Genomic DNA, 25,980 nt, shown 5'->3' on the forward strand with positions numbered 1-25,980 from the left:
TTAAACCTCTATAAACTTCAATAGATTTTATGTAATAAAATGCTTGATCCAACACTGAGTGTATATACTATCTATACTCGTTTAAATATTTGAATCTTTAGTTTCATATGTGCTCTAAAAAGATAACTCTCCTGTATTAAATGTTCACACCACGTTGGAAAGGCACTTGTTCAGTCATATTTTGGAGCAAAGTTTTGAGTCTATGTTTTTTATGTTTGTATGAAGTAGAGATATCAGTGAGTTTGTCTAGAATCCTGAATATGATGAGTAGTTTAAGATGTCAAATGCTATTCTACTATTAGTTCAGCATTGCTACTCACTAAGTTTCAGAATTACAATGTATTGTATAAGCTTTAAAAATTTCTTTATGAAGATTTCTAGTTTTGAAAAAAAGATTTCTAGTTGTGGAAATTGAATCAAAACTGTAAGACACCTATCAGAAACATAAAATTGACATGCTTATTGACAAGGGAAGAATGTCAATAACAAAGGGTTGGGATAATCTGATAGTAACCTGGGGACCAAGGAAAAGTGGACAACATAGTTTACTTTAGAATATATAACTATAAGGACTCATACTTTATCTCTAAAATTTAAATAATTTACCGTTGCTAGGTGACTTCAGAAGAAACGATATACAGTTAAAGACAATGGTAATGTAGTGTGAAAAAATAAAATCCGTGGAATAGTTTTTAAATCATGATCGTTTAAAAGTAGACACTTGGAAACCAAGGAAAAGAGTTTCTTGCTTCTTACCATACATCTATTTTATAGGGACAACCATATCTTTACTTACCTATCAATTATTTTGGGGGTAAAGTGATAATGATTATAGGGAAGTAAAACACAGGATAAAACTAAAAGCTATGAGATTTGTAACGTTTATAAGTTAGAAGAAAAGCGAATGTAATAACCATACACATCAAGCTGATATTTCAAGCATTTTCATACTACACTTTCTTCCATAACCTACTACTTTCATTTGTGTCATTTTCTACATATCATTTCATTTGGTCTTCAGTTTTACTAAGGAAGAACACAGGACAGAAGTTATGACCATTTTATGAAAATGGAAATGAAAACCATGATGATGCCAATAAACATCTTCAGCAAGTTACCTCTGCTCTTTGAGAAGTAAAAATCATTTGATTTAGATGGATAAAGTTCAAGTTCAAATAAAACGACCTGCCAGATTTTAAATATAGTAGATATTTAAAATGTTAAAATCCTCGTAAGATGGGAAGAATGAGATCTGTCCTGACACAGAATTTTCTTCTAACCCACTCCTTATTTGGAGCTCATTTAGTAACCACTACTGCAGTTCTGCACCCGAGACGCGGGGTGCCGCTGTTGGCTAGTACAGAGCAAAGTATCCGCTTCTCCCGAGGCAAAGGAATCGCCTGCCCACCCCGGAATGGCGGTAACTGGGCACTCTCCGAATCTCTCCCGCTGACCTATCTGTTAAACAATCTGCCTGCCAAGACAAATCTAGGAGTTGCTCCTGCTCAAAGAATTCTTGGGATCCTTTGGCAATCGTAGGTCTTTGGCAAAGTCGCAGAAAACGGGATGGGAGACCGTTTGGGACAGGAGGACTCCGCTGGGTGGAGACGAATGGCGTTTCTCTTTTGGCTGGTTTTGTTCAGCCCAGTGATACCGGAGCAGATCCAGTACACTATTCCAGAGGAGCTGGCCATGGGCTCGCTGGTGGGGAACCTCGCCAAGGATCTGGGGCTTGGCGTGCAAGATTTGCCTACTCGAAACCTGAGGATTAGTGCACAGAAGAAATTCTTTACAGTAAGTACTGAAAATGGGGACTTACTTGTGAGTCACCGTATAGACAGGGAGCAAATTTGTGGCAAGAAGTCAACATGTGTTCTAGAATTTGAAATGGTCGCTGAAAAGCCTTTGAACTTTTTTCATATAAGTGTGGTAATTCAGGATGTCAATGACAACCCACCAACCTTTAGCCAAAGTATCACTGAACTGGAAATTAGTGAACTGGCCCTAACTGGAGCCACTTTTGCACTGGAATCCGCACAAGATTCAGATGTAGGTGTCAATTCCCTGCAGCAGTACTACCTCAACCCCAACCCACACTTCTCTTTGATTCAGAAGGAGAACCCAGATGGCAGTAGGTATCCAGAACTGGTAGTGAAGACTCCCCTGGACAGGGAAGAGCAGTCCTGCCACCACCTGGTCCTCACTGCTGTGGATGAAGGGGACCCAGCCAGAAGCTGCACTACCCAGATAAGGGTGGTTGTGGCAGATGCAAATGATAACCCACCAGTGTTCACCCAGGATGTGTACAGGGTCAGTGTCCTAGAGAACCTGCCCGTGGGCTCCTCTGTACTGAGTGTGATGGCCACTGACTTGGATGAGGGGGTCAATGCTGAGATCACCTATGCTTTCATCAACATTGGTAATGCAGTGAGACAGCTGTTCAGACTGGACAGTAAAACAGGGGAACTCACCACTGGGGGAGGACTGGACTTTGAAGAGAGAGAGAGCTACACAATTGGGGTGGAAGCAAAGGATGGTGGACGTCACACAGCACACTGTAAAATACAAATAGATATTCTGGATGAAAATGACAATGCACCTGATGTAATCCTGGATTCTGAATCTAAACATATTCAAGAAGATACTGAGCTGGGGACTGTTGTTGCCCTGATAAAAACACGTGACCTAGATTCAGGATTTAATGGGGAAGTTTTCTGCCAACTAAAAGGAAAGTTCCCATTTAAAATAGTTCAAGATACAAAAAATACATACAAGTTGGTCACAGATGGAGCCTTAGATAGAGAACAGACTCCAGAATATAACGTAACTATCACTGTCACTGACAGGGGAAAGCCGCCCCTCTCTTCTAGTATAAGCATCACTCTGCACATTGCGGATGTCAACGACAACGCACCAGTTTTCCACCAGGCCTCCTACGTGGTCCACGTGGCCGAAAACAACCCTCCTGGAGCCTCCATCGCCCAAGTCAGCGCCTCCGACCCCGACCTGGGGCCCAACGGCCGCGTCTCCTACTCCATCGTGGCCAGCGACCTGGAGCCACGGGCGCTGGCGTCCTACGTGTCGGTGAGCGCGCAGAGCGGCGTGGTGTTCGCGCAGCGCGCCTTCGACCACGAGCAGCTGCGCGCCTTCGAGCTGACCCTGCAGGCCCGCGACCAGGGCTCGCCCGCGCTCAGCGCCAACGTGAGCCTGCGCGTGTTGGTGGGCGACCGCAACGACAACGCGCCGCGGGTGCTGTACCCGGCGCTGGGGCCCGACGGCTCGGCGCTCTTCGACACGGTGCCGCGCGCCGCGCAGCCCGGCTACCTGGTCACCAAGGTGGTGGCGGTGGACGCCGACTCGGGACACAATGCCTGGCTGTCATACCACGTGCTGCAGGCCAGCGAGCCGGGACTCTTCAGCCTGGGGCTGCGCACGGGCGAGGTGCGCACGGCGCGTGCCTTGGGCGACAGGGACGCGGCCCGCCAGCGCCTGCTGGTCGCTGTGCGGGATGGGGGACAGCCGCCCCTGTCGGCCACAGCCACGCTGCTCCTGGTTTTCGCTGACAGCTTGCAGGAGGCGCTGCCAGACGTCAGCGAGCGCCAGGCGCCCGCTGATCCCCAGGCTGAGCTGCAGTTCTACCTGGTGGTGGCTTTGGCCTTGATCTCCGTGCTCTTCCTCCTCGCGGTGATTCTGGCGGTTGCCCTGCGCCTGGGACGCTCCTCCAGCTCCACCACCTGGGGCTGCTTTCAGACCAATGTTTGCTCCAAGACTGAATCTGGAGTTATCTCCAGTTACAGCGAAGGGACTTTGCCTTATTCTTACAATCTTTGTGCTGCCTCACATTCCTCAAAGACTGAGTTTAAATTTCTCAATATAAAGCCTGAAAATATTCCACCACAAGATCTTCTCTGTAATGAAGCCCCTTGGTTTGAAAGTACCAGCATTGTAGATTCCCGGATGACTTCTAATTCAGTCAGTTTGCAACAGGTGAGTTATTTCAAAGCCCTTTATTTCCATAAGCATAGCTAGATGTCAGTAATTACTATAGAAGTAAAATGTATAGAGGCTAAATATGCCTTGATTTTATTGTGTTTTGTTGATTTTTCTGGGCATTACTTGGGAAATGGGGTTAGAATTTTTTTGTTCATTTATCTGTGTTGCAGTCTTTCATGGAAAATGGCCTTGTGATGCTCTTGAAATTTTTGTTAAATCTTTTTTTAAAAAAGATTTTATTTATTTATGAGAGACAGAGAGAGAGAGAGAGAGAGAGAGAGAGAGAGAGAGAGAGAGGCAGAGACACAGGCAGAGGGAGAAGTAGGCTCCATGCAGGGAGCCAGATGTGGGACTCCATCCCAGGTCTCCAGGATCACACCCTGGGCTGAAGGCGTTGCTAAACCACTGGGCCACTGGGGCTGCCCAATTTTTGTTAAATCTAAAACCATCGGGGTGCCTAGGTGGTTCAGTCAATTGAGCAACTGCCTTAGACTCAGGTTATGATCTCAGGATCCTGAGATTGACCCCTAATTGGTTTCCCTGCTCAACAGGGAGCCTGCTTCTCCCTCTTCCTCTGTAGCTCCCCATTTGTGTACTAGCGTGAGCTCTCTATCTCCCCCTCTCAAATAAATAAATGAAATCTTTTTTGGGATGCCTGGGTGGCTCAGCAGTTGAGCATCTGCCTTTGGCTCAGGGCCTGATCCCAGATTCCCGGGATCAAGCACTGCATCAGGCTCCTTGCATGGAGCCTGCTTCTCCTCCCTTTGCCTGTGTCTCTGCCTCTCTTTCTGTGTCTCTCATGAATAAATAAATAAAATCCTAAAAAAAAATTTAAATCTAAAAGCATATATCCTGAAACATTTTGATAATTAGTGTCACGCGGTCATTGAGAAACATTATCTATATATAATAAACACAAACGAAGGCAATAAGTGGTTTAGTTTCAATCCAGTTAATCCTAAACTACATATAATATATAAATATAGATTTTTGCCATTGTAGCAAATATATTTTCATGTTTTATTTTAAAACTTTTTTATTCATCTAAGCAAGCTCTACACCCAACAGAGGGCTCAAATTCACAACCCCTGGAGCACCTGGGTGGCTCAGTGGTTGAGTGCCTACTTTCAGCTCAGGGTTGTAATCCCAGGGTTCTGGGATGAAGTCCCGCATTAGGCTCCCCAAGGAGTCCACAGTGGGAGAACTCTGCCTATGTTTCTGCCTCTCTGTGTGTGTCATAAATAAATAAATAAATAAATAAATAAATAAATAAATAAATAAAATCTTTTAAAAGAAATTCATGACCCTCAAGATCAAGAGTTGCAGTCTCCACCGACTGGGCAGCCCAAAGCCCCCTTTTCATTTTTTAAAAATTATACAGAAATATTGCCTGAGTTAGGTTGTTTGTTAACCTATGCATTAATAAAATAGGTAGTGACATCTAAAAATCACAATACTTGTAACTAACTGGCAGTAGGTGGATTAGTTCCAAATGTGTCTTTGGTGCCCTTACTGAAAATGGGACAAAAGAGACTTTTAACTACAGAGAACAAATTGAGGATTGCTGAAAAGGAGGTGGGCAAGGGGGATGGACTAAATGAGTGATGGATATTAAAGAAGGCACTTGTGATGATCACAGGGTGTTATATGTAAGTGGTGAATCTCAAGATTTTATTCCTGAGACTAATATTACACTATGGGTTAACTAACTAGAATTTAAATAAGAACTTGTATCATAAAGAATGAAAATGGGACAAATATAAATGATGGAATGTGAAAATTCAAGACTTACATGAAAATGTAATCTTATTTCTGTTTTCCAAGGCCTTAGGAGCTATACACAAAAACAAATGGTAAATTACAGGGAACATATAAAATTATTCAAATATGCTCTTTTATTCTTTTGGGGGAGAGAAATACTATGAGTGACATGTAAGTAGATTTAACAGAAATAAGGTTTTCTATATGATGGTTTCACAAAAATGGTGCAGTATTAAATTAGGACTCTAAGTGTCACTGTTCACTAACCCGGGCAAGGAAAGCAATGATAACTCAAGTTATATCCCCCAGCACAGAGATCAGACATGGTTTCACCAGTTGCACAGAAATTCTAATCTAAAGCGCTTCTCATCTGACCTCCACTTTTTTATGGAATTTGGCTTCCAATTCTGAGAAGCACCAAAGTGATTGCAAGCCTGTTCCCCCTACTCAAATCCCAAGGAAGTCCATAAGGAGCCAGTAATGGCTGCTCTGCAAAAGTGCCAGCACCACAGCGGGATAGTGGTGCTCTTCATTTTAGGGACTCTGTGGGAAGCTGAGGCCAGGCAGATCTGTTATTCCATTCCTGAGGAGTTAGACAAAGATTCCTTCGTGGGAAACATAGCTGAAGATCTGGGGCTGGGGCCCTAGGAGCTGGCGGAGCATGAAGTCTGAATCATCTCCAGAGGGAAGACGTAGCTTTTTGCTCTGAACCTGTAAAGCAGCAGCTTGGTCACCGCAGGCAGGATAGACCGTGAGGAGCTCTGTGCCCAGACTGCACCATGCCTGGTGAGTTTTGGCGTCCTTATTGAGGATAAACTGAATCTCTATTCCATGCAAGTGGAAATAGTGGACATTAATGACAATACACCCTCATTCTTCAGGGAAGAATTAGAAGTGAAAATTCTGGAAAACGCAGTCCCATCCTCTCGTTTTCCACTATTGGAGGTCTATGACTTGGATGTAGGAATGAACTCTCTTCAGGGCTTCAAACTCAGTGAGAATAGTCACTTCTCAGTGGACGTGTGGAGCGAAGCCAGTAGGCCCAAGTATCCAGAGCTGGTGCTGGAGCATGCACTGGATCGGGAGGGACAGGCCATTTACCACTTGGTCCTTACTGCTGTGGATGGTGGTGATCCTGTCCGCTCAGGCACTGCAAGAATTCTGGTAATTGTCCTAGACGTTAATGACAATGCTCCGGTGTTTACTCTGTCTACCATGTGAGCATTCCTGAAAATTTGCCAGTAGGTATATACCAGTATTGTCGGTAAATGCTACTGATCAGGATGAAGGAGTTCACGCAGAAGTAACGTATTCCTTCCTGAAGGTAACAGAAAAGATCTCAAAGATTCTCTGCTTAAATGTTTTCACTGGAGAAATATCAACTTCTGCAAATCTAGACTATGAGGACTCAAGCTTTTATGAGCTGGATGTTGAAGCCAGGGATCGGCCAGGTCTACTTGACAGAGCAAAAGCCTTAAAAACTATCTTGGATGTAAATGATAATGTACCAGAAGTGGTAGTTACATCTGGAAGCACATCAGTTGGAGAAAGTACGCCTCCAGGAACAATAATTGCTCTTTTTCAAGTATATGATAGAGACTCTGGACTGAATGGCCTGCTAACATGTACCATCTCTAGAAGTCTGACATTTGAACTGGAAAAATCAGTAGAAAATTATTATTAATTAGTGACAAATACAGTACTAGATGGAAAACAGGTATCCCTGTACAACATCACTATAACCACTACAGATAAAGGAATTCCGCCTTTGTCTACAGAAATACTTACCTACTTAGATGTGGCAGATACCAACAATCTGCCCGCCTTCCCCCAGTCCTCCTATTCTGTCTACCTCCCTGAAAACAACCCTAGAGGTGCCTCCATCTTCTCTGTGACTGCACATGACCCAGACAGCCAGGAGAATGCCCATGTCACTTACTCCCTGTCTGAAGACACGCTCCAGGGGGCATCTCTATCCTCCTATGTGTCCATCAACTCTGACACCAGTATCCTGTATGCTTTGCACTCCTTTGGCTATGAGCTGTTTTGTGACCTGCAGTTGAGAGTGACTGCACAAGATAGAGGGGACCCACCACTTAGCAGCAGTGTGACCTTGAGTATATTCGTGCTGGACCATAATGACAACACACCAGAAATCCTGTACCCTGCTCTCCCCAATGATGGTTTCACAAGTGTGGAGCTGGCTCCCCGATATGCAGAGTCCGGCTACCTGGTCACCAAGGTGGTGGCAGTGGACAGAGACTCTGGCCAGAATACCTGGCTGTCCTACCACCTGCTCAAGGCCAGCGAGCCTGGGCTCTTTGCGGTGGGACTGCACACGGGAGAGGTGCGCACAGCGCGGGCCCTGCTGGACAGAGAAGCCCTCAAGCAGAGCCTGGTGGTTGGTGGCGGCGGTGCTGGACCACGGCCAGCCCCCTCTCTCAGCCACCGTCACGCTCACCGTGGCTGTGGCGGACAGTATCCCCGACATCTTGGCGGACCTAGGCAGCATCAGGACCTCAGCTGACCCAGACGACTCCAACCTTAGGCTGTACCTGGTGGTGGCTGTGGCCTCAGTCTCCTGCGTCTTCCTCGCTTTTGTCATCGTGCTGCTGGCGCTCAAACTGAGGCACTGGCACGCATCACGTCTGCTCCAGGCTGCAGGAGGAGGGCTGCTGGGCGTGCCAGCCTCGCAGTTTGTGGGTGTGGACGGGGTCGGGGCGTTCCTGCAGACCTATTCTCAGGAGGTGTCCCTGACTGCCAGCTCTCAGGAGAGTCATGTGATCTTCCCGCAGCCCAACTACGTGGACACGCTCCTCAGCCAGGACAGCTGTGAGAAAAACGAACCTCTTTGATTCATGAAGACTTGGGGTTTTGTAAAGAGGAAGATTCCCTTTTCCAGGTGAAATTATTCCTTCTATTGGTTTTATTTGAGCAGGAAAGTTTAACATTTTCTTTGATCACTGCTTAGTTTTCTTACTCTTTGCATTGAGTCAGTTTTCCGAAGTTTCATTTTTATATCAGTAGAGCTCTATTAAATCTTAGTACTCTCTAATTTCATGAAAAACTTCTTAATAATGTATGCTGTAGGTTTTCTTTACTTTTCTCCTGCTAACAAGCCATTCGTGCCTTGGGTTACATCTCTTTTGTTAGGGTTTCTCCCACCCCCCACCCCCACCCTGCATAGTGACATTTGTAAGATTCTTTTCCTAATGGGGGCACCTGTGTGGCCCAGTCTAGTTAAACTCTTGATTTCAGCTCAAGTCATGGTCTCAAGGCCCTGATCCTAAGTGAGACTGAGCCAGGAGCCCAGGGCTCTGCACTCATAATGGAGCCTGCTTAAGACTCTATTTCTGTACAAATCAAAACCACAATGAGATACCACCTCAAACCAGTGAGGATGGGGGAAATTAATAAGACAGGAAACAACAAATGTTGGAGAGGATGTGGAGAAAGGGGAGCCCTTTTGCACTGTTGGTAGGAACGTAAACTGGTACAGCCACTCTGGAAAACTGTGTGGAGGTTCCTCAAAGAGTTAAAAATAGAACTGCCCTATGACCCAGCAATTGCACTGCTGGGGATTTGCCCCAAAGGTCCAGATGTAGTGAAACACCAGAACACCTGCACCCCAATGTTTATAGCAGCAATGTCCACAATAGCCAAACTGTGGAAGGAGCCTCGGTGTCCATCGAAAGATGAATGGATAAAGAAGATGTGGTATATGTATACAATGAAATATTACTCAGCCATTAGAAATGACAAATACCCACCATTTGCTTCGACGCGGATGGAACTGGAGGGTATTATGCTGAGTGAAATTAGTCAGTCTGAGAAGGACAAACGTTATATGGTCTCATTCATTTGGGGAATATAAAAAATAGTGAAAGGGAATAAAGGGGAAAGGAGAGAAAATAAGTGAAAATATCAATGAGGGTGACAGAACATGAGAGACTCCTAACTCTGGGATACAAACAAGGGGTAGTGGAAGGGGGGGTGGGCAGGGGGATGGGATGACTAGGTGACAGGTCCTGAGGGGGGCATTTGACAGGATGAGCACTGAGTGATATGCTATATGTTGGCAAATTGAACTCCAATTTAAAAAAAAAGACTCTATTTCCCTTTTCCTCTGCCTCTTCTCCACCCTGCATGCTCTGTCTCTTCTCTCTGTAAAATAAATAAATAAAATCTTTTCTTTAAGATTCTCTTTCTAATGTAAAAAAAAACCCCAACTGAATTGCAGCCTCTTTTAAAGAAGATCAAGGTCTCAGTTTTTCCCCAATATTAACTAAAAGGAAGTGTTTTATAAAATAATGGAGATCTGTGAGAGATATTTCCCCTTTTTCTACATAGCAATCAAAATTATTTTTATGAAAGAGAAAAGTAATTGATGTCTATACCAGAGAAGACCTGATCTTTGGTGTTAGAAGACCTGAATAATATTCCTGGAACTGTTATTCTCTTGGGCCACAATGTCTATAGTTTTCAAATTAACATGAAAATTAAAAAGACTTGGCGGACACCCAGGACTCCAAGATGGCGTTGCCCATACCAGTGAAGGAAAAGAAGCTCATGGAGGTGAAACTAGGAGAGCTTCCAGGCTGGATACTGATGCAGGATTTTACCTCTAAGGGCATCACTGGAGCATTTCAAAGAGGTTACTACCGGTATTACAACAAGTATATCAGGGATCCCTGGGTGGCACAGTGGTTTGGTGCCTGCCTTTGGCCCAGGGCGCGATCCTGGAGACCCGGGATCGAATCCCACGTCGGGCTCCCGGTGCATGGAGCCTGCTTCTCCCTCTGCCGCCTGTGTCTCTGCCCCTCTCTCTCTCTCTCTCTCTCTCTCTCTCTCTCTGTGACTATCATAAAAAAAAAAAAAAATTAAAAAAAAAAAAAAAAAAAGACAACAAGTATATCAATGTGAAGAAAGGGGGCGTTGCTGGGATTTCTATGGTGCTGGCTGCTTATGTGCTTTTCAACTACTGTTGTTCTTACAAGGAGCTCAAACATCAACAGCTACGCAAGTACCACTGAAGAGGGCCCAGTGTGGAAGCACATTTGGCATTCCTGACCATGACTTTTGCCTGGCATCTTTGAATCCTTCCATTGCTTAATTCACAATTAATATCCAATAAAAGTTGACTGGTACTTGAAAAAAAATTAAAAAGACTTGTCTTATCTACCTCATGCAAATTCTGAGAAAATATAATAAAATAATTTTTTATAAAGCATTATAGTGAACAAATATTTGTTGGTATCACCAGTATTATAATTTTGATTGTCAACCATGTAAGCACCTGATGCTGTATGCCTACTCCAGTGTCTTCTGCAATCTGTGTGCTTGATGATATTTAAAAATGAGTGTGAATTTTTAAATATGCTCATTAGTGTCCACTTACAAGGCCATATCCCTAAAAAATAGAGGGTTAAAGAGTGGGAGAATGAAGGATTAACAGTATTCAAATAAGAATTTAAACAATTTAGCAAATTTAACCCATATAAAATAAGGCTTCTGTCATGTAGAAACTCTTCAAATAATTAAGGAAAGGAAGATTGTCATTAGAAGAATGATTAGTCTAATTCATCATGGCCCAAAGGTGTGAATGAAACTGTGGCTTGGTGTGTAGAAAAAAAAACGAAGTTTTGAGTTGTTGAAGTTGTTCTAATGGAAAATGGATTGCCTCAGAAGTAGGAGGTTCTACTGTTAGCTCTTTTCAAAAGTAAGTTGATGGCCTGGAGTTCATAGAATACAGAGGATAATAGATTTTGATGAGTTGTTTAAGTACATGATAGCCAAGGTCTTTGCCAGTACTAAGTTGGAGGATTCTATGATCTGATAATGCAATGATTGGCCACTTATGCTTCTAAATTTGCTATGCCATTTAACATAAATAATTAGGGCAGCCCAGGTGGCTCAGCAGTTTAGCGCCGCCTTCAGCCTAGGGTGTGATCCTGGAGACCTGGGATCAAGTCCCTCGTAGGGCTCCCTGCATGGAGCCTGCTTCTCTCCCTCTGCCTGTGTCTCTCCCTCTCTCTCTCTCTCTCTGTGTGTGTGTGTGTGTGTGTGTGTCTCATGCATAAATAAATAAAATATTAAAAAAACATAAATAATTGAAAAGCTGTCTTGAAAATTAATGAGAACCTGCTTTGTAACCTGAAATCATCAGTCTTCTTTAAGATAATACTGAGTTGATGCCTTTGAATTAGGTACTAAAGGTAATATGTTTCTCTAAATCAATATTGTGATATTTACATCCCAGCAATTATTGTAAAATTCTTTATTACAAGATTCCAAATGTATATGTCTAAGAGATTCCATTCACATATATTTTTGAATCTGATTTATTTGGATGTTTGTGACATAATTCTTTGATTTTTTTTTTAAAAAGATTTCATTAATTTATTTGAGAGATAATGAGTGCAGAGGAGGGGCAGAGGGAGAGAGAGTGAAGCAGACTCCCAGCTGAGCAGGAAGCCCAATGTAGCTGAGTAGGAAGCCCAATGTGGGGCTCAATCAGAGGACCTGGAGATCATTGCAGTCACTTAAGCTGAAACTCTTGGTTTCAGCTCAGATGATGATCTCAGGTTCCCACGTGATTTCCATGCTCAGCACAGAGTCTGCTTAAGACTCTCTCCCCTTCTCCCTTTACTCCTACCCCTGTGCATGTGCTCTCTTGCTCTCTCTCTCTCTCTCTCTCTCTCTCTCAAATAAATAAATCTTTTAAAGAAGAATTTAATAGTAAATAATTTTAAAGAACTTGAATCTTGGGTATTGGTCATAGGAGTCAGATTGTCTCATCCAAGCATTAAGATTTGGTTCATATGATCTCAGAGTATAAATACAATTTTTTATATCACCAACTCTGGATGATTTAAACTATATCTTGAAACAACTAAACAAAAATAAATTACATCTTGAACCTCCATTTATAAGCACAGCTCACTAACTGGGTTTTATGGATAGTAGACTGGCTTATTTTCTTATCTGCTCACACACTAACTGGGGTAGTATAGAATGGTTTATTTTATTCTCTTATCCGAGTTACCTCTGACCATTTCATTTAAATGAATAAAATATTTTAGTGAGAGAAAACTATCAGATTCTACTCTCAATAATAATCATTCATGTAGACTGACCAATCATGGAATTTGCTAAATTCTGACTAAGGCTCTTGGAATTATATATCATATAGATGATTGTTAACAAGATAAGCAGTCTGAAATTTTGAGTATATACTGAATTTTGAGGCATAAGGAAAAAAGCATACTAAGTTATTGGGCTAGTTTTTAATCCCTGAACACCACCCATCTGATCAAACTTCTGTTGAGGTAGCAGTTGTCAAAGGGAAGGAGTAAAATTTCAGATAGAAAATACTGGGATGCCTGGGTGGCTCAGCGGTTGAGCTCCTCCCTTCGGCACAGAGCGTGATCCCGGAATCCGGGATCAAGTCCCACATTGGCTCCCTGCACGGAGCCTGCTTCTCTCTCTGTCTGTGTCTCTGCCCACCCACCCCCCGTATCTCTCATGAATAAATAAAATAAAATCTTTTAAAAAAAGAAAAAAGAAATAGAAATAGAAAATACCTGCATCTTTACCTGGGGATGAAAACCTAAACAGAACTCCAAACAAATGTTTCCTCAATAGAAAAAAATTCCATGAAGAAAGGAGAGGATGGATCCCTGGGTGGCTCAGTCGTTTGGCGCCTGCCTTTGGCCCAGGGCGTGATCCTGGAGTCCTGGGATCAAGTCCCACATCAGGCTCCCTGCATGGAGCCTGCTTCTCCCTCTGCCTGTGTCTCTGCTCTCTCTCTCTCTCTCTCTCTCTCTCTCTCTCTCCCTCTCTTATGAATAAATAACATCTTTAAAAAAGAAAAGAAGAAAAAAAGAAAAGAAAGAAAAGAAAGGAGATGAGATGAATAACTCAATGTCTGGGAAGTTGATTAGACTTTTCACATAATTTTTTCCATAGAATTTTTTTAATGCAAGTACAAAACTGAAAGTCGATTCTTCCCAATAACTCAATCAATAATAACATACTTCTTTTAAAACTGTAAACATTTCAATTTTATATAGTAGGCTTGTGTTATATTTAATATATTTTAGTGGTCTTGTGAAGATCTTTAATATTTAAATTTATGTTGTAGAATATCTTAGAAAACTTGATTACTAGAGATAATGCAGCCAGTTACTCCCTTAAATATGCTTTTTGTTCAGAGTATGTTAATAATTTTATTTATCTAGATTTTACTTATTTAGCTCCAAAGAAGTTATCCAGAAGTAATAAGTTAATTGAGACTTTTTTAAAATAGTAGAATAAGAACCAAATGTGAGATGACACTATGAATTTTGAAGTGTTAGGTAGAAAAAGATCACAGCATCGGGAGCTGTAATATCCAGACACAAAATTTTATTTGAAAATGTCTGCAAGTACCTATGATCTTTAATGACTTTGCTTACTTCAACAGAAAGTTCAAAATTACTACTAAACAAATAGTATTTAGCTTCCACTTATGGAATTAATCTGTAATGCTCATATCGGCTCCTTTGAACAAAATGTTGTTTTTATCTACTTAGTGAAAGCAAACATGGTTATGAATTATTTTGATAGATTGAAACAGCATTTCATTCAATGCATTGCCTATATTTTGGACCAGTGCCATCAGAGAGCAGAAATATATTACTTAGTTGGGAAGTCCCCAGCAACTAAGCTAATAAGCATTTTCAGTGTTACTTCTGATTTCTCCTTCTGGTGCTCCTATCTACTCCCCTATGGCTTAAAATAATTTACAAAGGAGGGTTATTTCCCTTTTTAACATTTATTTATTTATGTAAGTAATCTCTACACCCAACATGGGGCCTGAATTTACAGCCCTGAAATCAAAAGTTATGTTCTTTTCTGACTCAGTCAGGCACCCCATAAGGTAAGTTTATTTCTTACTAGCTCTTCATTTCAGGACAGGACTCTTCTCCTGCAATTAGGTGTAAAGAACTTTATTTCTATCAGCTAAGGGTAAACTCAGATCCATCAACACTTCGGTTTTACTTAACATCATTGGAACAATTGGTACCTCTAAGAATCTTCTCAGGACAGTGTATACTCAAAGGCTATCTGGAGACCCACCTTTTTTCAATTATTCTAGAATCTGGTAGGATGATTATTTGAATTACATAATGAAAAACAGAAGTCTACACCCACTTTCTTATGAATCTACAGGCAGCAGAATCTGCAAATTCCTGCCTTCTGTGCAAAATTAGTTGCTTCTATAGCTGATTGTTGGTCCTTGGGTTCTCATTTCCTCTCTAATGGCACTTTTTGAGCATAAAGTATCGGCCAAGGCAAATGATTATCTTTTTTCTTCTCAGAACCCTGGGAGTGAGGATATTTGTATTCCAACCATGGTTCTATTATATAGTCAAGGACAAGGCACTTCCTTCTGATTTAAAAAATCATTAAAATGAAGGTATAGGACTATATCATCGCTAATATTCCCTCCAATCAAAAACTGTATTAAATTACCTCTCTGTATTTTAAAGAAAATTTGAGTCTCTGATCCTTACATTGTGGTGTCTAGAACATAGTAGGTGTTCAATATTATTGAATTAATTTGTTACACTCTGGTATAAACAGTTTCTATATAATATCTTTCTCTTGTATACAGACACTTTTCAAAATAAGTCATACTTTTTTACTTGCAAACACTTACTGTCATACTTTTTTACTTGCAAACACTGTGTTCTATGAAGTCTGAGGCAGTACCCAACATCATTTCAAGTTAAAATGCAAAACAGAAAATTTTTAAATTATCTAGAATTAATAAGTACCTATCATGAACAGTGTTGCATTAATTCATTTTCTTGAAATGTATTTTTAAATTATATCAGAGATCTGTAGATCGAAATAATATAAATGAAATAATTTTGAAAGATAAAACAACTTCCTGAAAAATCAGTTATTTTGCTTCAATATGGTGCAGTAACTTAGTAAGGACTCTGAGTGCCGCTGTTCACCAACCAGGGGGAAAGTGGTGCAAAAGATCTGCCAGAACCACTGAGCTTTTGCCGTACGGAGAAACACCTGACTAAGACAAACTCTCTTCCAAGCTGCATCAAACTCAGGTCTCTTATACTAGATTCTAGGCTTCTTTTACGAATACAAAAGATTCCACGCCGACACACTGGCATCCAGAAGCCTAACAGGAGATTGCCCAGCGTCTGAACAAGATCAGCACGACAACAATGGCGGCTCCGCAGAAGGGTCGGGACTACAGAGGATTCATCCTGCTCTCGATTCTCCTGGGGACCCGGAGGGGAGCTTGGGCAGGACATATTCTTTACTCCGTGCCAGAGGAGGCAGACAAAGGGTCTTTTGTGGGTAATATCGCTAAGGACCTGGGGCTGGAGCCCCGGGAGCTGGCGGAGCGCGGAGCCCGCATCGTCTCCACAGGTAGGACGCAGCTCTTTGCTCTGAACCTGCGAAGCGGCAGTTTGGTCACGGCGGACAGGATAGACCGGGAGGAGCTCTGCGCTCAGAGCGCGCGGTGCCTGGTGAACTTTAACATTCTGATGGATAAAATGAATCTTTACCCTATAGAAGTGGAAATAATAGATATTAATGACAACGCTCCTAGATTCTTGATGGAAGAAATGACTGTAAAAATAACAGAGAACACTGCTCCTGGGGTGCGATATCCGTTAAATGAGGCTCGGGATCCAGATGTAGGCACGAACTCCATCCAGAGCTACCAGCTCAACTCCAATCAGCATTTCTCCCTGGTTGTGCAGACTGGAGACGATGGAGCTAAATATCCAGAATTAGTGCTGGAAAGGGTGCTGGATCGAGAGGAGGAGGCGGTTCACCACCTACTCCTCACAGCCTCTGATGGCGGCAACCCACCCCGGTCAGAAACCGCCCGCATCCAAGTAACAGTGGTAGATGTGAATGATCATGCGCCTGTCTTCTCTTTGCCTCAGTACCAAGTTAGTGTCCCTGAGAACATGCCAGTGGGCACAAGATTGCTAACAGTACATGCTATTGACCTGGATGAGGGAGTCAATGGAGAAGTGACATATTCTTTCCGGAAAATAACTCAGAAGATTCTACAGATATTCCAACTGAACCCTCATACAGGAGAATTATCAACTTTAGAAGGCCTAGATTATGAAGTGTCCAACTACTATGAAATGGAAGTCCAGGCTCAGGATGGTCCTGGTAGTATGACAAGGGCTAAAGTAATGATCACAATTTTAGATGTGAATGACAATAGCCCAGAAGTGACTGTAACATCTGTAAGCAACTTGATCCCTGAAGACACTCCACTTGGAACAGTAGTTGCTCTTTTCTACCTTCAAGATCAAGATTCTGGCGAGAATGGTGAGGTGACCTGCACTATATCAGAAAATCTGCCTTTTAAATTAGAAAGATCAATAGACAACTATTATAGGTTGGTGACAGTGAAAAACCTAGATCGGGAAAAACTTTCTGTGTATAACATCACACTGAAAGCCACAGATGGTGGAACTCCACCCTTGTCCTCAGAAACTCACATCTCCATAAATGTGGCAGATACCAACGACAACCCACCTGCCTTCCCCCAGTCCTCCTATTCTGTCTACATCCCTGAAAACAACCCTAGAGGTGCCTCCATCTTCTCGGTGACTGCACATGATCCAGACAGCCAGGAGAATGCCCATGTCACTTACTCTCTGTCTGAAGACACGCTCCAGGGGGCATCTCTATCCTCCTATGTGTCCATCAACTCTGACACCGGTATCCTGTATGCTTTGCACTCCTTTGACTATGAGCTGTTCCGTGACCTGCAGTTGAGAGTGACTGCACAAGACAGAGGGAACCCACCACTTAGCAGCAATGTGACCTTGAGTATATTCGTGCTGGACCAAAATGACAATGCACCTGAAATCTTGTACCCCACCTTCCCCATCGAGGGTTCCACAGGCGTGGAGCTGGCTCCCCGATTTGCAGAGTCTGGCTACCTGGTCACCAAGGTGGTGGCAGTGGACAGAGACTCAGGCCAGAACGCCTGGCTGTCCTACCACCTGCTCAAGGCCAGTGAGCCTGGGCTCTTTGCGGTGGGGCTGCACACGGGAGAGGTGCGCACAGCTCGGGCCCTGCTGGACAGAGACGCGCTCAAGCAGAGCCTGGTGGTGGCGGTGCAGGACCACGGCCAGCCCCCTCTCTCGGCCACCGTAACGCTCACCGTGGCTGTGGCGGACAGCATCCCCGACATCCTGGCGGACCTGGGCAGTCTGGAGCCCCCGGCTGACCCTAATGCCTCAGGCCTCACGCTGTACCTGGTGGTGGCTGTGGCCGCAGTTTCCTGCGTTTTCCTCGCCTTTGTCATCGTGCTGCTGGCGCTCAGGCTGAGGCGCTGGCACGCGTCGCGTCTGCTCCAGGCTGCAGGAGGAGGGCTGCTGGGCGTGCCGGCTTCGCAGTTTGTGGGCGTGGACGGGGTGCGGGCGTTCCTGCAGACCTATTCTCACGAGGTGTCCCTGACCGCGGGCTCGCGGGAGAGTCACGTGATCTTCCCGCAGCCCAACTATGCAGATATGCTTATCAGTTTGGAGACTTGTGAGAAAAAAGATCCCTTATCCATAGATTTTCATGAATGTAAGGATGAAGCTGAAAACATTCAGGTGAGTTCACTAATTTATCTTTATGTCCTCAAGGAATATTATTTTGTGTGATTTTCTTTGTTGTTTTGTAAAAGAATTGTTTTGAAGATGTGATGAAAAACCTTTAGGAATGCCTGGATGGCTCAGCAGTTGAGCATCTGCCTTTGGCCCAGGGCGTGATCCTGGAGTTCTAGGGTGGAGTCCTACATCAGGCTCTCCGCATGGTGCCTGCTTCACCCTCTGCCTATGTTTCTGCCTCTGTGTGTGTGTCTCATGAAAAAAATAAAAAATAAAATCTTAAAAAAAAAAAAAACCTTTAAAGAAGTAAAGCAAGCTCAACGATGTATTTCGGTGGCTGATACTTTAACATAGAACACTTACTGGCATAGGTTTTGGTGTCCTTTCCGTAGTGAAAGCCTGTGGACAAGATTGTGAATAAGTGGACTATCACATTTTTATACCTTCCACCTATTTTCCACTCAGTGTTCTTAACTCATGTGTTTTATAAATTAGAATCAATTGTTACATCTTTCTCATTGCCCTAGGATACCCACCTCCCCTCTGGTATCCATCAGTTTGTTCTCAATAGTTAAGAGTCTGGTTCTTGGAGGTGGCTCCATTGGTTAAGCATCCAGTTGTTGATCTCTGCTCAGCTTTTGATCTCAGGATCATGAGTTCAAGTCCTGCCCTTTGTTGGGCCCTATATGGGCATGGAGCCTACTTAGAGAAAAAAAAAGTCTGTTTCTTGGCTTGTCTTTCTCTTTTCTCTTTTTTCCTTGCTCATTTGCTTCACTTCTTAAATTCCAAATATGAATGAAATCATATGGTAGTTGTTTTTCTCTAATTGACTTATCTTACTTAGCATTATAATCTGTAGCTCCCTCCATCTTGTTGCAAATGGCAAGATTTCATTCTTTTATGGCTGAATAATATTCTATTGATATATATATGTATCATATTTTCTTTATCCACTCATCAATCAATAGACACTTAGGCTGTTTCCATAATATGGCTAGTTTAAATAATGCTGCTATAAACATAGGAATGCATGTATCCCTTTGAATTAGTGTTTTTATATCTTGGTATATACCCAGTAGCACCATTACCGGATCATAGGGTGGTTCTATTTTTAACGTTTTGATAAACTTTCATACTGTTTTCCACAGTAGCTGCATCAGTTTGCATTCACACCAACAGTGTAAGAGGGCTGCTTTTTGTCCACATCCTTACCAATACTTGTCATTTCTTGTGTTTTTTATTTTAGCCATTCTGACAGGTAGGAGGTGATATGTCACTTCCTGACATACTTAAAGCATAATCACCTATTGAAGTTAGCTTACAGAATGAAATGTGTGGGGTGCCTAAGTGGCTTAGGCCCTTGGCTCAGGTCATGATCTCAAGGTCCTGGGATGGAGTCTTGAGTGGACTCCATGCTCAGTGGGGAATCTGTTTCTCTCTCTCCCTCTGCCCCTCCCTCTGCTTGTGCTCTCTTTCTCTCTACCTCAAATAAATAAAGTCTTAAAAAAATTAAATGTATGCATCAAGCTTTATTAAGATCTCTGTCAATGACATGGATCTAATGCAATAATAAAGGTTATTGTCTGAAAGCAATAAAATATGACATCAAATAAAATGTAATTTCAAGTGAAACTTGTGACATAAGCAGTTACATGTATCAAAACAGAATTCCATTGGGCTATTTTAGTGGTATAGACATGTGAAGTGTTTGTGAGCTCTCCTAGTGGGAGATTGGGAATGCTTGCTTTATGAAACAACCATATACTCAAGTATTAGGCCAGAAGTTGATTCAATTTATTGGATCTGCTGAAATATTCTGTTACAAATAATCCAATCTGGGGTTAACTACTTCTATATTCATTATATAACATTTCAGTAAAGGTCAGTATATCAGTTGATTAGCAACTAGAAGAGGATGATGATGACAAGTAATCTTGTTTACTTGGATCTACTTGTTTACTAGAAACTATGCAAAATATTATTCCCTTGTAACTTTGAAGATTGATGTTACATTTTGTAACCAGGATATTAATTGTGCAATAAGAGGGAGGGGGTAGGCTATTTCCTGGCTGTGATTAAAGTCTCAAGTATTAAATAAAAGGACAGGACTTTTTTTCTAACATAGCATTGAGTTTGGTGGTATTTTGCATAAAAGGGGATTGCAATAGTGCAGAAGTATGTTTCAGATGTATAATCACGTGGAGAGAAGACAATATTGCTGACATTTTGTGAGGCAGAAATACGATTATCAGGGATTCCTGGGTGGCTGAGCAGTTGAGCATCAGCATTTGGCTCAGGGCTTGAGCCCTGGTCCGAGTACAAGGCCGCATCAGACTCTGTGCAAGGAGCTTGCTTCTCCGTCTCTCTGTGACTCTGCCTCTCTCTGTGTGTCTCTCATGAATAAATAAATAAAATCTTTTTTAAAAGAAATATGATTATCAGATATTTTGAAGAGGAAAATCCAACCAGACTCATTAAATACATACAAATATTTTTAAACAAAGGAAAGAAACCACCACTAAATGCAATAGTATGTTACTGCAAATGAATATTCTAAGGACTATATCATCACGAGATATTGTATTTAAGCACACAGCTGGAAACCGGTATCTCACTGCAGTAGACCAGGGTTAGTGACTTTCTGTTGCAAGACAAAATATATATCTCTGCTGACTTTAAAGATTGATGTTATATTTTATAACCAGGAAAGTAATGTGCAATGTAAAGGAGAGGGAATAGGCTAACATTCTTCCCAGCTGTCATTTCCTTAACTGGTAGAAGTGTATGTCAGATAATATTACCATAAAGAAATTGTGGAAGCTATTTTGAAAGAAAGAAGAGTTTAGAGGTAAGTATAAATTGTGCCCTTTTTAAGACAATTTCAGCATTACTGATGGTTTCTGAAAAATTGAAATGACCATAGAAGTACCCAAAAAGTAAGGAAATCAAGAGAAAGTAGAAACAAGGAAAGAAGGATAAAACTTTATTCATATACTGCTAGTTAATAAGTATTCAAAATTACTGTACTCTGAGATCCTTTAGGCAAAGTCTGTTACAGTCATCTATTACAGTGCGAATTGAAGAAAGAGGAACAATTATGTCAACATATTGATTACCCTAAAAACCTGGAAATTTGGTATATTTATGTAGCTAATGCTATGAATTAATCGTCATTAAATATATACACATATAAAAAGGATTTGTTCAATTAGACACAGGATTGTAATTACAGTAGCTGGTTAAACTGAAGCAGCCAAGGCTGCAGTTTCCTAGTGCGGACTGTGGGCGCCGCTGTTGGCCAAAATGGAGAGCTTGGGCACTGGCGATCTCCTCGCGCAGCCGCAGCGCACTTTCCCTATCAGACTCGCTAAGCCCGAGCCTTTAACACCACTTCCTCCTTTGGAAAAGAAGAAACCCCGACCCTCACACAGGACTTACAGCCTTTTCGGAGCTCCGGACATCTGCGGCACAGAGATCATTTGTAATCCGGCGTCTCCGGGCTGGTGAGCAACCCGAGCGGAGCAAGAGGGATGGGGAGCAGCGCTGGAGAGAGGGGCTGGGCTGAGAGGTTGCCAGTGCTCTTTCCCTTCCTGCTGTCTTTGTTCTGCTGGGCGCTCTCGGAGCAGATCCGCTACCGGATTCCCGAGGAAATGCCCGAGGGTTCGGTGGTGGGGAACCTCGCCAAGGATTTGGGACTCAGCGTGCACGAGTTACCGACTCGACAACTGCGCATCAGTTTGGAGAAGCCTTACTTCACCGTGAGCGCCAAGAGCGGGGAGTTACTTGTGAGCAGCAGGCTAGACCGGGAGCAGATGTGCGGGAAGAAGTCAGCCTGTACTCTGGAATTTGAGGCTGTTGCTGAAAATCCGTTGAACTTTTATCACGTGAGTGTGGACGTCGAAGATATTAATGACCACACGCCAAAATTCACCCAAACTTCTTTTGATCTGCAAATAAGTGAGTCTACAAAGCCCGGGGCACGATTTATTTTAGGATCTGCTCATGATGGAGATATTGGTACCAACTCACTACAGAGTTACCAGCTCAACCCCAATGATCATTTCTCACTCGTGAATAAAGATAAATTAGATGGCAGTAAATACCCTGAACTCGTACTACAGACACCCTTAGACCGGGAAGAGCAGAAATCCTACAGGTTGACCTTGACTGCGTTGGACTGCGGGGATCCACCCCTAAGTAGTACTGCCCAGATACAGGTCCTAGTGACTGATGCCAACGATAACCCTCCCGTGTTCAGTCAAGAGCTATACAAGGTAGGCCTTCCGGAAAATGTGCTTCCGGGCGCCACTGTGCTTCAAGTGATGGCCACCGATCAGGATGAGGGTGTCAATGCCCAGATCACCTTCTCTTTCACTGAAGCAGGCCAGATCACCCAGTTTGACCTGAATGCTAATACTGGAGAAATTACTATTCTAAATACATTAGATTTTGAGGAAGTCAAGGAATATTCCATTGTTCTGGAAGCAAGGGATGGTGGAGGAATGATTGCCCAATGTACCGTGGAGATAGAGGTCCAAGACATAAATGACAATTTCCCAGAAGTGGTATTCCAATCTCTGCCAGATCTTATTATGGAGGACACCAAGCTGGGAACACACGTTGCTTTGCTTAAAATGCGTGACAAGGATTCTGGACACAACGGAGAAGTTACCTGTAAATTAGAAGGTGATGTTCCATTTAAAATACTTTCTTCTTCTATGAACACCTATAAATTAGTGACAGATGCAGTTCTAGACCGCGAGCAGACCGCTGAGTACAATGTCACCATCACAGCCACTGATAGGGGAAAGCCGCCTCTTTCCTCCAGCTCAAGCTTCACCCTACACATCGGCGATGTCAACGACAACGCGCCAGTTTTCCACCAGGCCTCCTACGTGGTCCACGTGGCCGAAAACAACCCTCCTGGAGCCTCCATCGCCCAAGTCAGCGCCTCCGACCCCGACCTGGGGCCCAACGGCCGCGTCTCCTACTCCATCGTGGCCAGCGACCTGGAGCCACGGGCGCTGGCGTCCTACGTGTCGGTGAGCGCGCAGAGCGGCGTGGTGTTCGCGCAGCGCGCCTTCGACCACGAGCAGCTGCGCGCCTTCGAGCTGACCCTGCAGGCCCGCGACCAGGGCTCGCCCGCGCTCAGCGCCAACGTGAGCCTGCGCGTGTTGGTGGGCGACCGCAACGACAACGCGCCGCGGGTGCTGTACCCGGCGCTGGGGCCCGACGGCTCGGCGCTCTTCGACACGGTGCCGCGCGCCGCGCAGCCCGGCTACCTGGTCACCAAGGTGGTGGCGGTGGACGCCGACTCGGGACACAATGCCTGGCTGTCATACCACGTGCTGCAGGCCAGCGAGCCGGGACTCTTCAGCCTGGGGCTGCGCACGGGCGAGGTGCGCACGGCGCGTGCCTTGGGCGACAGGGACGCGGCCCGCCAGCGCCTGCTGGTCGCTGTGCGGGATGGGGGACAGCCGCCCCTGTCGGCCACAGCCACGCTGCTCCTGGTTTTCGCTGACAGCTTGCAGGAGGCGCTGCCAGACGTCAGCGAGCGCCAGGCGCCCGCTGATCCCCAGGCTGAGCTGCAGTTCTACCTGGTGGTGGCTTTGGCCTTGATCTCCGTGCTCTTCCTCCTCGCGGTGATTCTGGCGGTTGCCCTGCGCCTGGGACGCTCCTCCAGCTCCACCACCTGGGGCTGCTTTCAGCCTGGTCTGTGTGTCAAGTCCGGACCTGTGGTTCCTCCCAACTATAGTGAAGGGACTTTGCCTTATTCCTACAATTTGTGCGTTGCCCATACTGGAAAGACAGAGTTTAATTTTCTGAAATGTAACGAGCAGTTGAGTTCAGAACAAGACATACATTCTGGTGATTCATCTGGGGCCTTATTTCCACTTTGCAAATCCAGTGAGTCAACCTCCCATACGGTGAGTTTCTTTTAAGCATAACCTGCTTCTTATGATCTATCCAATTCTTTATATTCATAGGAAAATACACAATTTGTAAATCTAAAAGTTTCTCTAAAAAGTCAGAAGTCTGTCATACTATTCTTCAAGGGAAGTTGAAGCAGGAGCACTTATGTCTCTTTTAGGAATGTCTTACCTGGCTCAGATCTACAAAGCAGTGAGAGGGTGGTTTTATCTATGAAGGGAAACAGTGTTAGAGACTATCTCCCAAAAGCTAATGAGATTTCTTCCTAATTTTTTCTTCCTATTATTGTGTGTGTGTGTGTGTGTATATATATATATATATATATATATATATATATATATATATAGTTGGACATTCTTTAAGTGTAAAAGTGGGCAGTCATTTAAGTAACCCTTTAAAACAAACAAGCTAAAATTAGACATTTTTCTTAACTGATTTAACTGTTGTTTTGCTTCCTATATTTTTTTCCTTTTGTTTCAAAGCCTCCTAAATATCTTAACCTGGATGTTTATGTAGATGGATACATTGCAATGGTGTGTATGTTTAAAAGCATTTTACTCACTAGTAAGACCATTATGCTCACCAGAAGATAAACATACTTTCTTTTACATAAACAGCATAGGTTTTTCATACACAACCCTATATAATTTTAAACTATTTTGCAGCCTTAATATAGTCAGAGGTCTTCTAGTCATTCTCTTATCTCTAGGAGAAAAATAGAGTCTTCAATTCTTCAAATCTTAGACAAAATTGCCAATGTGATGTGCATACAAATATATATTATAATACAGTTTTCATCTTTGCTAGATTTCTGTTAGTTACCACTCAGTTACTGGCCACTTCACAAACTACTGAAGAAAAAAGACAATTTTTTGTACCCACACTTTTTGACTGCTTGGTGATAATTATGTGTTCTGTTTTTGTGGTTCTCTTTATCAAAATACTAATTAAGATAAAATTAACTTTAGATCCAATAAAAATATACAAAAATATGTAAATCGAACTTCAGCAAAAAATATACAAAAATTAAAAAAAATAAAATTAACTTTAAAATAGATCTTTCTTAAGGAGTTAGTTAAGTCGGTTTAAAAATGTAAACATCCCTCATTGTAGAAGAGGAGGATGGAGATTTGCTTTTCCTTGTGTATTCATTTGTATTTCAAAAATATTTCCTATTCAAATAGAAAAAATACATTATTTAAATAAAGGAGTGCCTGGGTGGCTCTGTCAGTTAAACCTCTGCCTTCAACTCAGGTCAATATCTCAGGATCTTGGGATCAAACCCCACATGGGCTCTGTGCATCTTGAGGAGTCTGCTTGTCCCTCTCCTCCTCCCTCTGCTCCTCCCACCACTCACAGTCTCTCTCAAATAAAATACAATAAAATAAAATCTTAAAACAAAAGTAGGGTGCCTGGCTGGCTCAGTTGATATAGCACTGGATTCTTCATTTTGGGGTTGAGTTTGAGCCCCACCTTGGGTATAGAGATTATAAATAAATAAATAAATAAATAAATAAATAAATAAATAAATAAAGTAAAATAATATAATCTCATGAACATTGAAAGTAAAAGCATTTATCCTGTTAAAATTTCACAATATTAATTTGAAAACAATCAATATGTAATTAAAATGGCATTTTAAAAAGAA

The 25,980-nt window shown here is 42.9% G+C and overlaps 1 protein-coding gene and 1 pseudogene across 11 annotated transcripts in view; both read left to right on the forward strand.

The window, feature by feature from the left end:
* Window positions 1-25,980, forward strand: part of LOC112934395 (protocadherin gamma-C4) — a 186,454-nt gene that overhangs the window by 48,821 nt on the left and 111,653 nt on the right. The window contains exon 1 of one of the 11 annotated variants that reach the window (XM_026017889.2): window positions 665-3,987. The exons of 8 other annotated variants lie outside the window; for them this stretch is intronic. In XM_026017889.2, the coding sequence (XP_025873674.2) occupies window positions 1,567-3,987 (2,421 nt within the window). In that variant the 5' untranslated portion in view covers window positions 665-1,566. Of the gene's footprint in view, window positions 1-664; window positions 3,988-15,745; window positions 18,405-21,681; window positions 24,329-25,980 lie in introns of those variants that run through there. 2 more of the 11 variants (XM_026017903.2, XM_072749820.1) reach the window with 2 other exon arrangements.
* On the forward strand, window positions 6,110-8,751 carry LOC112934509 (protocadherin gamma-A6-like; annotated as a pseudogene).

This window comes from Vulpes vulpes, chromosome 2 (assembly GCF_048418805.1).
Source record: "Vulpes vulpes isolate BD-2025 chromosome 2, VulVul3, whole genome shotgun sequence".
NCBI lineage: Eukaryota > Metazoa > Chordata > Mammalia > Carnivora > Canidae > Vulpes > Vulpes vulpes.